Source organism: Mytilus trossulus, chromosome 7 (genome assembly GCF_036588685.1).
Source record: "Mytilus trossulus isolate FHL-02 chromosome 7, PNRI_Mtr1.1.1.hap1, whole genome shotgun sequence".
NCBI classification, from domain to species: Eukaryota; Metazoa; Mollusca; class Bivalvia; order Mytilida; family Mytilidae; genus Mytilus; species Mytilus trossulus.
In genome coordinates this window covers 57325530-57337899 of record NC_086379.1, presented here as the reverse complement: position 1 = coordinate 57337899, position 12370 = coordinate 57325530, and the positions used below count along the sequence as shown (strand labels likewise).

The window sequence follows — 12370 nt, the reverse complement described above, 5'->3', positions numbered from 1 at the left end:
CAAAGAACCCCATTTATTCAATTTTTGATGAAATCAAACAAAGTTTAATTTTGGACCCCGATTTGGACCAACTTGAAAACTGGGCCAATAATCAAGAATCTAAGTACATTTTTAGATTTAGCATATCAAAGAACCCAACCAATTCATTTTTTGTCAAAATCAAACTAAGTTTAATTTTGGACCCTTTGGACCTTAACGTAGACCAATTTGAAAATGTGACCAAAAGTTAAGAATCTACATACACAGTTAGATTCGGCATATCAAAGAACCCCAATTATTCAATTTTGATGAAATCAAACAAAGTTTAATTTTGGACCCTTTGGGCCCCTTATTCCTAAACTGTTGGGACCAAAACTCCCAAAATCAATATCAACCTTCCTTTTATGGTCATAAACCTTGTGTTTAAATTTCATAGATTTCTATTTACTTATACTAACGTTATGGTGCGAAAACCAAGAAAAATGCTTATTTGGGTCCCTTTTTGGCCCCTAATTCCTAAACTGTTGGGACCTAAACTCCAAAAATCAATACCAACCTTCCTTTTGTGGTCATAAACATTGTGTTTAAATTTCATTGATTTCTATTTACTTAAACTGAAGTTATTGTGCGAAAAACCAAGAATAATGCTTATTTGGGCCCTTTTTTGGCCCCTAATTCATAAATTGTTGAAACCAAAACTCCCAAAATCAATCCCAACCTTTCTTTTGTGGTCATAAACCTTGTGTCAAAATTTCATAGATTTCTATAAACTTAAACTAAAGTTATAGTGCGAAAACCAAGAAAATGCTTATTTGGGCCCTTTTTGGCCCCTTATTCCTAAAATGTTGGGACCAAAACTCCCAAAATCAATACCAACCTTCCTTTTGTGGTCATAAACCTTGTGTTAAAATTTCATAGATTTCTATTCACTTTTACTAAAGTTAAAGTGCGAAAACTAAAAGTATTCGGACGACGACGACGACGACGACGCTAACGTGATAGCAATATACGACGAAAAAAATTTCAAATTTTGCGGTCGTATAAAAAATGGTTACTGGCAGGCCAAATTTGAAGTAGACGGTAAAGATCAAACTATTTTGCCTATGACAAATGACTATTTCTAACTTATATCATATCTTTCAGCCACTAATCACTCACTTACAAGAGTTCTAGTTTTAAGTGAACCGTTTGATGTCAGAAGGATTTTGATTCCTTAAGAGATAGTCTTACTGTTGTACCACTACTTGCCTATCCAAAGAATAACAAATCTTTTATATAAGCTTTGAATTTCAAATATTTTGGCCACGAGCATCACTGAAGAGACTTGTATTGTCGAAATGCGCATCTGGTGCAGGAAAATTGGTACCGTTAATTTTAATACTAGTCTTGTACATACAAGTATACAAGATACCAGTATCAGTAAACTATAAAATCTCAGGGGAAAGGACTTATGTACTACTTGTCTCACCACGTTTAAATTTCATGCATCCAAGGTGCTTTTCTGGATTTAATTTTTTTTTCAGGTATGCTCAAATTATAATATTTGAATGCTGTATTTCTTCTGAATAAAGTATTATTAGTGACTAGGTTAAACAGAAGTGTATCTCTATACACAAGGCTTGTAGCAAAGTTGATCATTCATGTTATATAAAAATAAGGTATAAGATTTTTCCATCCTGTTATTGTTACCTAATTTAGGAAAATCATTGTATTTATATTGTAATGTGTTTATGTTTGAATTAGAGAATGCATCATTGCCTAAGAATAGTGAATGTTTCTTTTTGGGTTATTTTTTTTTTGGGGGGGGGGGGGGGGGTTATCCTTTTCAAATAACTGTCATTGAGGCTTTTAACTTATTGTTACTTGCATCCTGACAAAAAGATTTATGATCATCTTACTGTTGAAATGCTGAACAGGTGGTTAAATATATTTACTCTGCCAGGGCTTCTTGAGTACCTATACATGAATATAAGTTACTGTATAATTCAGAAGTTAATGTGTGCATATTTCATTGTAGCATTTAGACATGTGACAATAATATGATTGCTGTATCTGATGATCTGAACTTTAATCTGTTATCCTGTCACATTTTTCTGCTCAAATAAAGATATTAATTGTAATCTTTGCAGTAAATTGATACTTGTTGCATCCAATAAATAAAAAGTCTCTTCTATGTCGTAATGAATTTATTCAAAATGGAAAACCATTCATCATTAAACATACCATTTGGTAAACAGATCATCAACTAGTATCACATGATAATTGTAAAATAAAAGTAAAATAAAATTAATCCAGGATTTAATGCATTCAGTCAAGCAATAGTTATAATATATCTAATCATTGACGATTCAGATTTTACAATAGTTAAAGTACCATAGAAATGGTATCGAAATTAATAAAACTTTGAAATGCATATTTCTGAGAAAGTAGTACTACATTACTGAGAAAGTAGTACTACATCACAAGTTCATTACATTGTTTTGCTAAAACTAAGCAAACAGTTTGAAATGCATATTTCATTACCTTGAATTGCCACAGCTGAGCAAACATTCTGAAATTCTCTTTTCATTCAAAAATTTTAACTTGTTTATGTCTAAAAAATATATTCATAGCCTTTTTTTATTTAATTTTAGTTGGAGTCTTATTGTATATTTTTTTTTAAATGGTAAACAACATCTAATATAGAATTCAACGTATAATCAAAAGTAATTTGCTTTTGATTTGTGTCAACCTAAAAGTTTATGGCATAAGACAAACTAAAATATGTTTTGAATTGATTAATCATAATATTTTATTTTTCATTTTATAAGAATGAAACAACTATGTTTTTTTTTAAGACCATTGGAATTTCATTTGACAAAATGTGCTATCCAATTTCAATTGTTCTCTGACAGAATTTAATCTTTCTCTTGGTAGGTCCAGAAAACAAACATTAAATAAGAAATGCCCTCACTACACTGTAAGTACTATCAGGAACTTACCAGTAAAAAACTGGCACAAATGAGACATTTAACAGTAAATAAACTGCTGGTTGTATAAATTGTGTTCACTTATCGTTTTTATTTTTAAAAAAAAGGATATGATTTTTTTTTTAATATATTACAACCTATTTATTAATAATCAAACGCTAATACATGTTATTGTACTTGTCTATAGTATTTCAGTGTGAATGTTAAATTTTCTAGTGCATGCTTATATACTTTTTTAATTCTACTAGACTTGAGCCTTTGTATTTTTTAGTTTTAAAATAACATGATATCTGGTAAAAAGACACTCACATCCATCACAAATAAAAATCAATGAAATGAAACAAAAATATATAAACTAAAATTAAAAACTTTGCAAAATTAACAGTACTTATGTATTTATTTGTTATAATTAAATTTACACAATATGTGTAAGAAAAATTAAATTATTTTATTATTTTGAAAATAAAAAGTGTCATTTAATATTGTCTAAACATTACCAAATCAAGGTACCAAAATATTTACTTTATATTTATGTTTTATTTTTTTGCAAGGTAAATATTGAGAAATTAGCTTTGCTGTTTTTCTTGCAAAGTAGATATAGACATATTGGCTGTACTTTTTTTTTATTGCAAAGTAAATAATGCGATATTGGCTAAGTACAAATTTATGAGCATAAAAAATAAGTAAAAACTCTTTTTAAAACTTTTTTTAGAGTCACATTTAAGACTAGATTGTTAATTAATGAATAATTGTGATTCTAAATTTATTATGGTTAATAAGTTTATGATATTTACAAGTGCATTTGGAACAATTCATTTAATTTCCATTAATAGTCATACATAATATTTTTCATATTCAGATAGCTTAAAAAATATATTCTGTATGTACCATTAAACATGCTACACCATCATATTGCATTGAACAATGATTAATTTGTACTAAGAATAACTAAAATATAATTGTATAACAAATATTTACAGAACTATATATAAAACTATAAAACAAAAATGTTTGCACTATGATACACAATAAACACATAAAATTACATAAACCACAACCTGTAGCACCGATTGGTTGGTGGAGAGACAACCTGTAATATATTTAAAATAAATGTTAACTATTTGGTCCTAGGGTCGAAATGTAAAGAAGAGGTTACATTGCCAAATTGAAGCTTGAATAAGATTTTGCCTAAATGATGGTAATACTAAAAATTTAAGATAACTTGTGAAATGCTAGGCTTTTAAGTATTTGGTTTGCATCTTTTTATTGGGACCAAAAGAAATTAAATTACAATTTTTTGGTTAGTGCAGTAAAATGTCTTTTAAACAAAAATAATAAAATTGTATTCTAATGAATGCATAGATATAATTTACATTTTAGGGCAGAGCATCATTTGAACCCCACCCCCTTTTTTTCTAAATGTTAAACATAAATTGAAATCTCAAAATCAATTATTCTATTATTCATAATATCCTTTATTTAAGTTAAATATGTTTAAAAGACCCCTTGTTACTTGCATTAAAAGTTTTGCTTATGCAGTTTGTTTCTTTGGGTAAAAACTGAAATTTAGTTTTGATATCAAAATCTTTTCTATCTCAAAGTAATCTTGCATAAATCATTAGTAGAAGTATCTGAATTGCATTAATAATAAATTGTGCATTCAAACAAAAAATTGTGAAAGCACATAAGTACCTCCCAAATTAGCAAATTAATCTTGTGAAATGCCAACGAGATAAAAAGCTAAGTGAAAAATTTCCCTGAACTAATGATTTTGATTATGCTTTTTAAAATTTTATCAGTACAAAAAAATCTAATAAAATTATTATGGTATTTATAGTAAAATAAAGTCTTTGAAATCTTAAACAAAATGTATCTATATATTTAATATTTATCACAAATGCAGAATGTTATTTCTGATATGGAATGGATGCCTAAATATTAGTACATAGAAACAATTATAAAACAATGCTGAGGTGATTTGCATAGAAAAAAATATATATTATTTAACATTTTCACAACCACATAAAATCAATATCAACATAGTTCATGGATGATATTTAACATCACGTTTAATTCGTAAATAACTCAATGAAATAGTAAATCGGTCTGTTTTCTTTAAAATTTATGAAAAATATATTTCACATTCCTTATATCAATTGTTGATATGTATAATTTAAATAAAATCTATATTTATCAAATTCATTTTTGGATATTTGGAATTTATGATATGATTTAGGTATCACTTAAAAATATAATAAATAAAATTTAAATACAACATTTAAAACATTTCTCTTCTTGTAAGGTTTATAACACAACCTAATTTTTGGTTTAAAGACCTTTTTCATGATAAGTTGAAACCAACATAACTTAAATTATACTTGCAAAATCAAATTAACTTTTTTAATTCTTGTGTGTTTGCAGAATGCATCAACAACAAAAAAACGATTCTATACAAAAAAAATTAGTTTTAATCATATTAATTGTATATCATTCATTTTCTACATCAATTCAGATGAATAAATGAAATTGTTATGATCAGCTTATTCAACAATTGAGCTGTGTGGGAAAGAAGTCGACCTTATACTAATAATTATCAAAACCTCTGTACATTTATTTTGTGTTGAATAAATCTGTTTACAAAGTCTGTAAGTGTTTGAAAATTGATTTCATATCAATATTCTACAAAACAGGCAAACATGTATCTTTTATTTCGTATTTGAACATACGAAATTAATCAAAAGCATATACATATACATGAATATGCCCACTTGCATACGATTGATTTCTTACTGCCACAGCTCACTTGAATTACATCTCATTGTCAAATAAATTGAGTATTGTTAATATTTGTTAAATTTGGAATCTTACCAAGAATGTACATATATCTCTAAAAAAAAGATATTTAGAAATTTTGTTGTTTTGTTATGTACATTTTGAAATTTACAATTGTTAATCTTACATTTGTGAAAAAAATAACATAGTATTTATGTACATAAATAGCGTTTAATATTCTATGTACATATATGAACAACAACCATATATTATCACAAAACATATTCTTATTAAAACCCATGGATTTGCCGTGATCCTATAAGAAATTACAGGCACACTTATAGTGTTTTAAATCTGGTTACTATATCATGTACATGATAGTACATGTACATCAATACTGACTGGTTAAATAATTCTCAGATTTTCAGCTGAATACTTTTCGTTCTTATTGGGGGGATTTCCCAAACATTCTATTATCAAACCAAAAAAATCATTAAATGCACAATAAATAGTATACACTGCAAGCTTACATCACTTTAACACCCATTCTAATGTAGACAATTGTCATTTGTATTTATTAAAATACATTTGTCAATAATTAGAACTGTTTTTGAACTATTAAATACCTTCGATGATATGATTAAATATACAATGCTTATTATAAATACTTATTGCACCAGGACTGAACCTTTACTGTAAAAGTTCTATACAGTCTGAAATACATGTGTTTAAACATATGCAGTAAAATGACCATTTTGGATTTCTCCCACTTCTGTTCATGGAGGTTCTAAAGGGGTGAACAGAAGAGCAGATGATATAGTATGATTATAGTACATCTATGATTAAGCACTATATAAATCAGCATAAACATGATTTGGCCTTGATGGGAGGTAACTCTTGACTGATCACAGAAACAGACATCAATTTGTTGATCGATTGTCTCTTCAGATTTTCGTGTCATGATTAACTAACATCGTTGATAACACAATACTGTAACATGCCTTCATCATACAAATGATGAGAAGCCTGGTAAAGGTGCTCTTGATCCTGCTGCATTGTTTATCACTATCTGTCCTGAGTTTAAGCTGATGCCGTAATGGCTACTACTGGCTTCACTGTCTGTATAGTTATAAGCATTATAGTGACTCTGATTTCTATGTGGAGTTTGTGGTGGGTGATCATGGTGATCATGGTGATCGTGATGATCATGACGGTCACGGTGATCATGGTGATTAAGTCTAGGATATTCATCTGAATAGTCATTATTATAGGTGCTCCTAGGAAATGGAGGGCGCGGGGGAGATTCCTGTGGGAGGGGAGGTGGCGGTGGCGGTAATGGCTTGTCATCCAAATCACTCTCATCTTCACTTCCCTGTAAATATAAAATTAAATCATATATACATATAATATGTATACACAACATAAATTGTCCATTAGCCAAAGGTGCAGATTTAACTTCAACGTTTCTCTGACAAACCATTCAGTTTTGAAAATACCTTTCCATGATTAAAAGAGTTGCATGCATCAAAAGCTATAACTGAAACAACTAAAAAAAATAAAAAAATATTACAAATGAAATGTTACTCTTGTTTAATATTTTTTAATTCCTTCCATTGTTTTGAAATAACATAAATGCCATTTTTTATTTTGCTTACTTCAAGCGAAGCCCTACATTTGTCGCTCAAGCAAATTATTTCTTTCTTTTTTTTGACAATATATAAAAGCTACAAGCTGATTAACCTTAGTATTTTAAATAATTGTGTACTATGTCTTACCTCTAAACTATCATCTAAATCTGATGGTTTCTGTGTTGTGTCACTACTACCATCATCATCATCATCTGGTAACGGTCCTTTCTGTGGTGTAGCTCCTATATCACTCTCTGAGTACGTCACACTAGCAGGACTTGGTCTTGGGGGTTGTCTGTATAGAAGAAATACACTTGTGTTAAACATAACATTATAAAGAATGAAGTATAAGTCAGCCTCAACAATGTGAAGATTTTGGATGAAAATGAGGTTATTAATTCAAAACATAACTGAACAATAATCAAGTACTTGTGGGCATCCATTACAAAAAGTTACATAAGTTAATATGACTGCCTTGAGAGTACTTTTCTATCTTTTTTTTTAGCTTTATTTCATATAAAGACAAAATTGTTAAAGCAGCTGGTTTTTTTTACCAATACAAATATAATATTTTTGCTATAATTAATGTTTTTGAAAATAAGACTTCCACCAAAGTCCCAAAGTCTTAACATTTTAAGTAATCGTCATAATATTCAGTTTAACTCCTGAAAATCTTTTTTAATTAAGAATCATTTAATAAGCCGAGATTTTGTTTTCAAAGGGATACTGAAGTAATTGACCATATTAAGAAGTATAACAAACCTTGGTAGTGTGCCTGTCCTTGGGAAGCCATTTCTAATAGTAGCTATATTTCTCTGTGATTGTCTGGCATTTCGATCCAGTGTAGAGAAGCCTCCCTCCTCCGGCTCCATTGTCTCCATTGGGTTTGACATACCAACATTGGCAGGTTTTTTATCTATAGAAAATATAAGTCTAATCAATTCCATATTAAAATAAATGGAGAAAGTGTCCATGGAATACAGATGATGCCCCTGCTTGTATATAAACATAATACGGTGACTAAAGAACAGTAAATGTGATGCCACCTCAATTCAAACTTGTCTTGAGTTTGAAAACAGTTCTAAGTCTCCAACAAATGTGGGTCTTATCTGTTTTATGTTGCTAAATTGCTAATAATGAAAGTTCTGGATGTCTAAAAAAAAATGTGGTTCAAATCTGTTACATGTATATCATTTTTTTCCTTTAGATTTTTATCAAACAATTCTGGATGTGGACCAACATGTGGGTCTATATCTAATTTAATGTTATTTTTTTCCTTTTTTTAAGGCACTAAACTCACCTATGCATAGGTTATAAACAAGGCATCTTTTATAAAACAAAATCGACTTACCATTTTTGGTTCTCCTGTGAACTAGGCACAATAGTGACACAACCATCAGCATAATAACAGCCCCTGCTAATGCCATTATGACAAGAAACCACCACTGATTATGGAAAGATTTAGCTACTGCTATTTGTTCTGAAATAAGGAATTTAATGTCAAACAACTGAATAAAATCTCTTAAAATTATATGTGAAATGAAAATTCAATATTAAGAGTGCTTGGGGTTTAAAAAGCCAGCAGAAATTGTGGACTCAAGCAAACTTTTATGTTCACTCATTAAGCTTGATATATACAAATTTGCAGTGTTTACAGAGTCCTGAAAATTAACATTGATTATGTTGAAAATTAAATGTTACTGAATTTCGTAATTAATGATAATTTCCCACTTTTAACAAAAGTGCCGGCAGAATACCAATAAGATAAGGAAAGAGGTGTGTTAAGCTAATCTGTTGACTGTTTTTTTCCATAAATGAAAACACAATATCAGAAATACAAAATTTCTGTTCTCTTATACAGATATAAGCAAAAAAATATTATATCAAATGTAACATACCTAGCCATTGTGTAGGTTTACTTGCAAGACCTGTTCCTTTATAATTGAATGCCATAACATTAAATTGACAGCCACCATCATTACACATGTTAGGCCATGGTAAACTGACTCTAGTACTGCTAGAATACTGGACATGAACTATTCTCCATGTTAATGTACCTGCAATGAATATAATAACCTATCTGTAACTAAATTTCCTATAATATATATGTTTTATATAGTTAATGTATATAAATTGATTTCTATTTATATAAATAAAGTAGATGTAGACATGAACACTATTTAATGTTTATATCATGTAAAACAACATAATAAAAGAATACGTTCATCCTAATGTGAAACAGAAAAGGCAATGGAATGTAAGTCCATATTTTATTGAAAAAAACCTTCAGCATTTATAATTTCTTTATTATTCATGATAGAATAACAATAATCATTAATTTTGTAGGTATATGATAAACATGAATATACATGGATAAGTACATACTAAATATGTTTGTGTCCAGACTTTGTGAAAACTACGAAATCAAATATCCACGAAAATATATTTTTTCCTCAATCCACAAAAATTGGAATCTAAGAAAATAAATGAACAGTATGTCAATCCATTTAATAAGAATATAACAATAGATGGAAATAAAACAACTTACTTCTGCTTACAGCTTGTATGTAATAAGCTGTTATAGGTGCTATCCCTTCTGAACCATTTGTCCATTGTAGGACTACATTTCTTCCTTCAATAACAGCAGTGGGTTGGTTTGGTCTACCAGGAGAACCTGAAAGTATAAGTAATTGTTATAAAATCTGTACACTTTTTTGTAAATGTAGGTTTTAAAACTGTTATTGAAGAATCTTGAGGGAAAGTTGTAAAAGAATTTAGAGTATTATTTTTTTCTTATAAAATCGAAAAATACTATTTCCTTCGACATTCATGACCTTTTCTTCACCTAGGTTTTCCCTTTGCAATTATTCTGTGTGGTTATTAAATGTCTAATTAAAGGTGTTTAGGTTAAAGTTACTGCATATAGAAAACCTCAGCTAATTTTGTTTGTGAAGAAATAGTTCAATAGCAGTATATCTCTAGCAGATTTGGAAAAAAAAATAAGGATTTTCTTTCAAAGAAAGCCTTTGTATATATGTATATATAAGAGTGAAACATAGCCATTCAAGTATATAAAACATATTTAACTTTTCTGAAAAATTAAAAGGATCATCTATTGATAAAAATGTAAAAAATATATACCTGGCTGTGGTCCCATGGTTATAGATTTAGTTGTTTCAGGTCCAGCACCTATAGATGTTACAGCTTTGACAGTGAAATCATAGACCTTTCCCTCTTCAAGTTTATCTATAACAACATGCTCTCTGGTCCCTGGTATGGTCAACTGAGTAAGACGACTCTCTAAAATTGAATACAACAATTTTACTAAATGTTAACTTTAATTGGCTTTATTATAAATTCTTTGTATTTTATTTATATCTATTGATTTCAAGTATTTTTAGAATAACATTGCTTATTTAAAAAAATGTATAGCCAGTCAAGGTCGTTAAAAACTTCCATTTGTTGTTATTTAAAACATTCTAAATTAAATTTCTAAATATGAATCTAATTCTATTTGATAATTTGGTAATATTTCATATACTCTCACATTTTTGTTCATGGTAAATGTATACTAGAGTGACGCTCAGAATCATTTTTCTTATTCATAATATATATATAGATCTCATATTTTCAACATAAAATGTGCAAACAATTATCAAAAATTCATAAAATACTAACCATCTCCAGATTGCTGTTGTTTATAAGCCAATTCATAAGCTGTTATTATACCATTCGGCTCTTTAGGTCGACCCCACGTTACATTGACTGTTGTCATGGTAGCATTAACTATTACAATTTCACCAGGCACTCCAGGCTCTGTAAGATATAACAGTGAATTTTAAATTAACTGGTACAACTATCAATTTTACTGTAATGATAGCTAGATACATAAAGTAAGAAAATGAAACTGTCAATGTTTTTAAGTAATTGGAAGCTATTTCAAAATTTTGTAGCGGGATATCATCTCACATCCATATTAATTTAGAAAAAAAATATTTAATTAATATCTGATTATAAGGAGGAAAATGAAACCATGTGTATGTTATTGACTTGGCTATAAAAAAAAACATATATTTCTTTCTCCTTTTACAATACTGACTATAATACAACACAACACCTACTTTCTTGTTTCGTCCTACTAGAATGAGGAGAACTTTTGGGCCCCTCTCCTGCTAAGTTGTAAGCCTGGACTGTTATAAGATACATTGTGTAGATTGACAGGTGCTTTAAGAATGCCTCCTTTTCTCTGACTATCACTGACAATGCTGAACTTGGGTCTGAGGATGCCAACCAGTAGAACACCTAGAAAAGATAAACATCTTAAATCAGTTCTAGTTTCCCACATTTTTCATGATCTTATGATTTTACCATTTTTTCTAAATCAAAATAGAAGTAGGTTTATCTCATCAGGTGAGTATAAATAGAAAGGATGACATCATAACCCTTCTTCATTGACATTGCCAAGGGTAAAGCAAAACAGATTACCAATGGTCTTCCAAACTCAATAAATTATCTACCATTGACATTTTAACTTCTCCAAATATCATAAACATAAATCACTTTTTTAGGGATTCCCTGATGGCCCTACAGTGTACGCATTAAAAAGGCTAAAAGTAAAAGAAAAATAGACAGGCAGCTTTAAAAAATCAAAGTGATGGATATCACTCATGGAAAGATTAGAACAGTAGTTTGAATTATTTCATATTAAGGTATGGTGGGTTAAAATGAACATTTATAAAGCACTATTACTGAAAATTGCATTTACAGCAGGTCTTTAGAAGGAATTAATGCTTTTCCAGTATGAGGATAAAGGTGCTCAAATTAAATAATATGGGTCTCTAAATTTGCACACTTTTATTTAAACTGCAGTTTATATCTAATCAAAATTATGTTGCTGGTTCTGAACATGTTTCAAAAAACAAAAAAATGCAACAATTCTTCTAGTAAATTTTACCAAATATCCTTGTTAGACATAAATTTAGACCAACAGCTAAAAGCTTTAAAGTGCCAACAAAAATAATC

General features: G+C 29.1%; 1 protein-coding gene across 2 annotated transcripts in view; it reads right to left on the bottom strand.

The window, feature by feature from the left end:
• Positions 1-2147: 2147 nt before the first annotated feature.
• Positions 2148-12370, bottom strand: part of LOC134725393 (protein sidekick-2-like) — a 33738-nt gene continuing 23515 nt past the window's right edge. For both annotated transcript variants that reach the window (XM_063589187.1, XM_063589186.1), the window contains exons 26-34: positions 11470-11650; positions 11027-11164; positions 10490-10648; positions 9897-10022; positions 9247-9405; positions 8700-8828; positions 8111-8264; positions 7496-7643; positions 2148-7092 (exon numbers count right to left, since the gene is read on the bottom strand). In XM_063589187.1, the coding sequence (XP_063445257.1) occupies positions 6727-7092; positions 7496-7643; positions 8111-8264; positions 8700-8828; positions 9247-9405; positions 9897-10022; positions 10490-10648; positions 11027-11164; positions 11470-11650 (1560 nt within the window). In that variant the 3' untranslated portion in view covers positions 2148-6726. The remainder of the gene's footprint in view (positions 7093-7495; positions 7644-8110; positions 8265-8699; positions 8829-9246; positions 9406-9896; positions 10023-10489; positions 10649-11026; positions 11165-11469; positions 11651-12370) is intronic.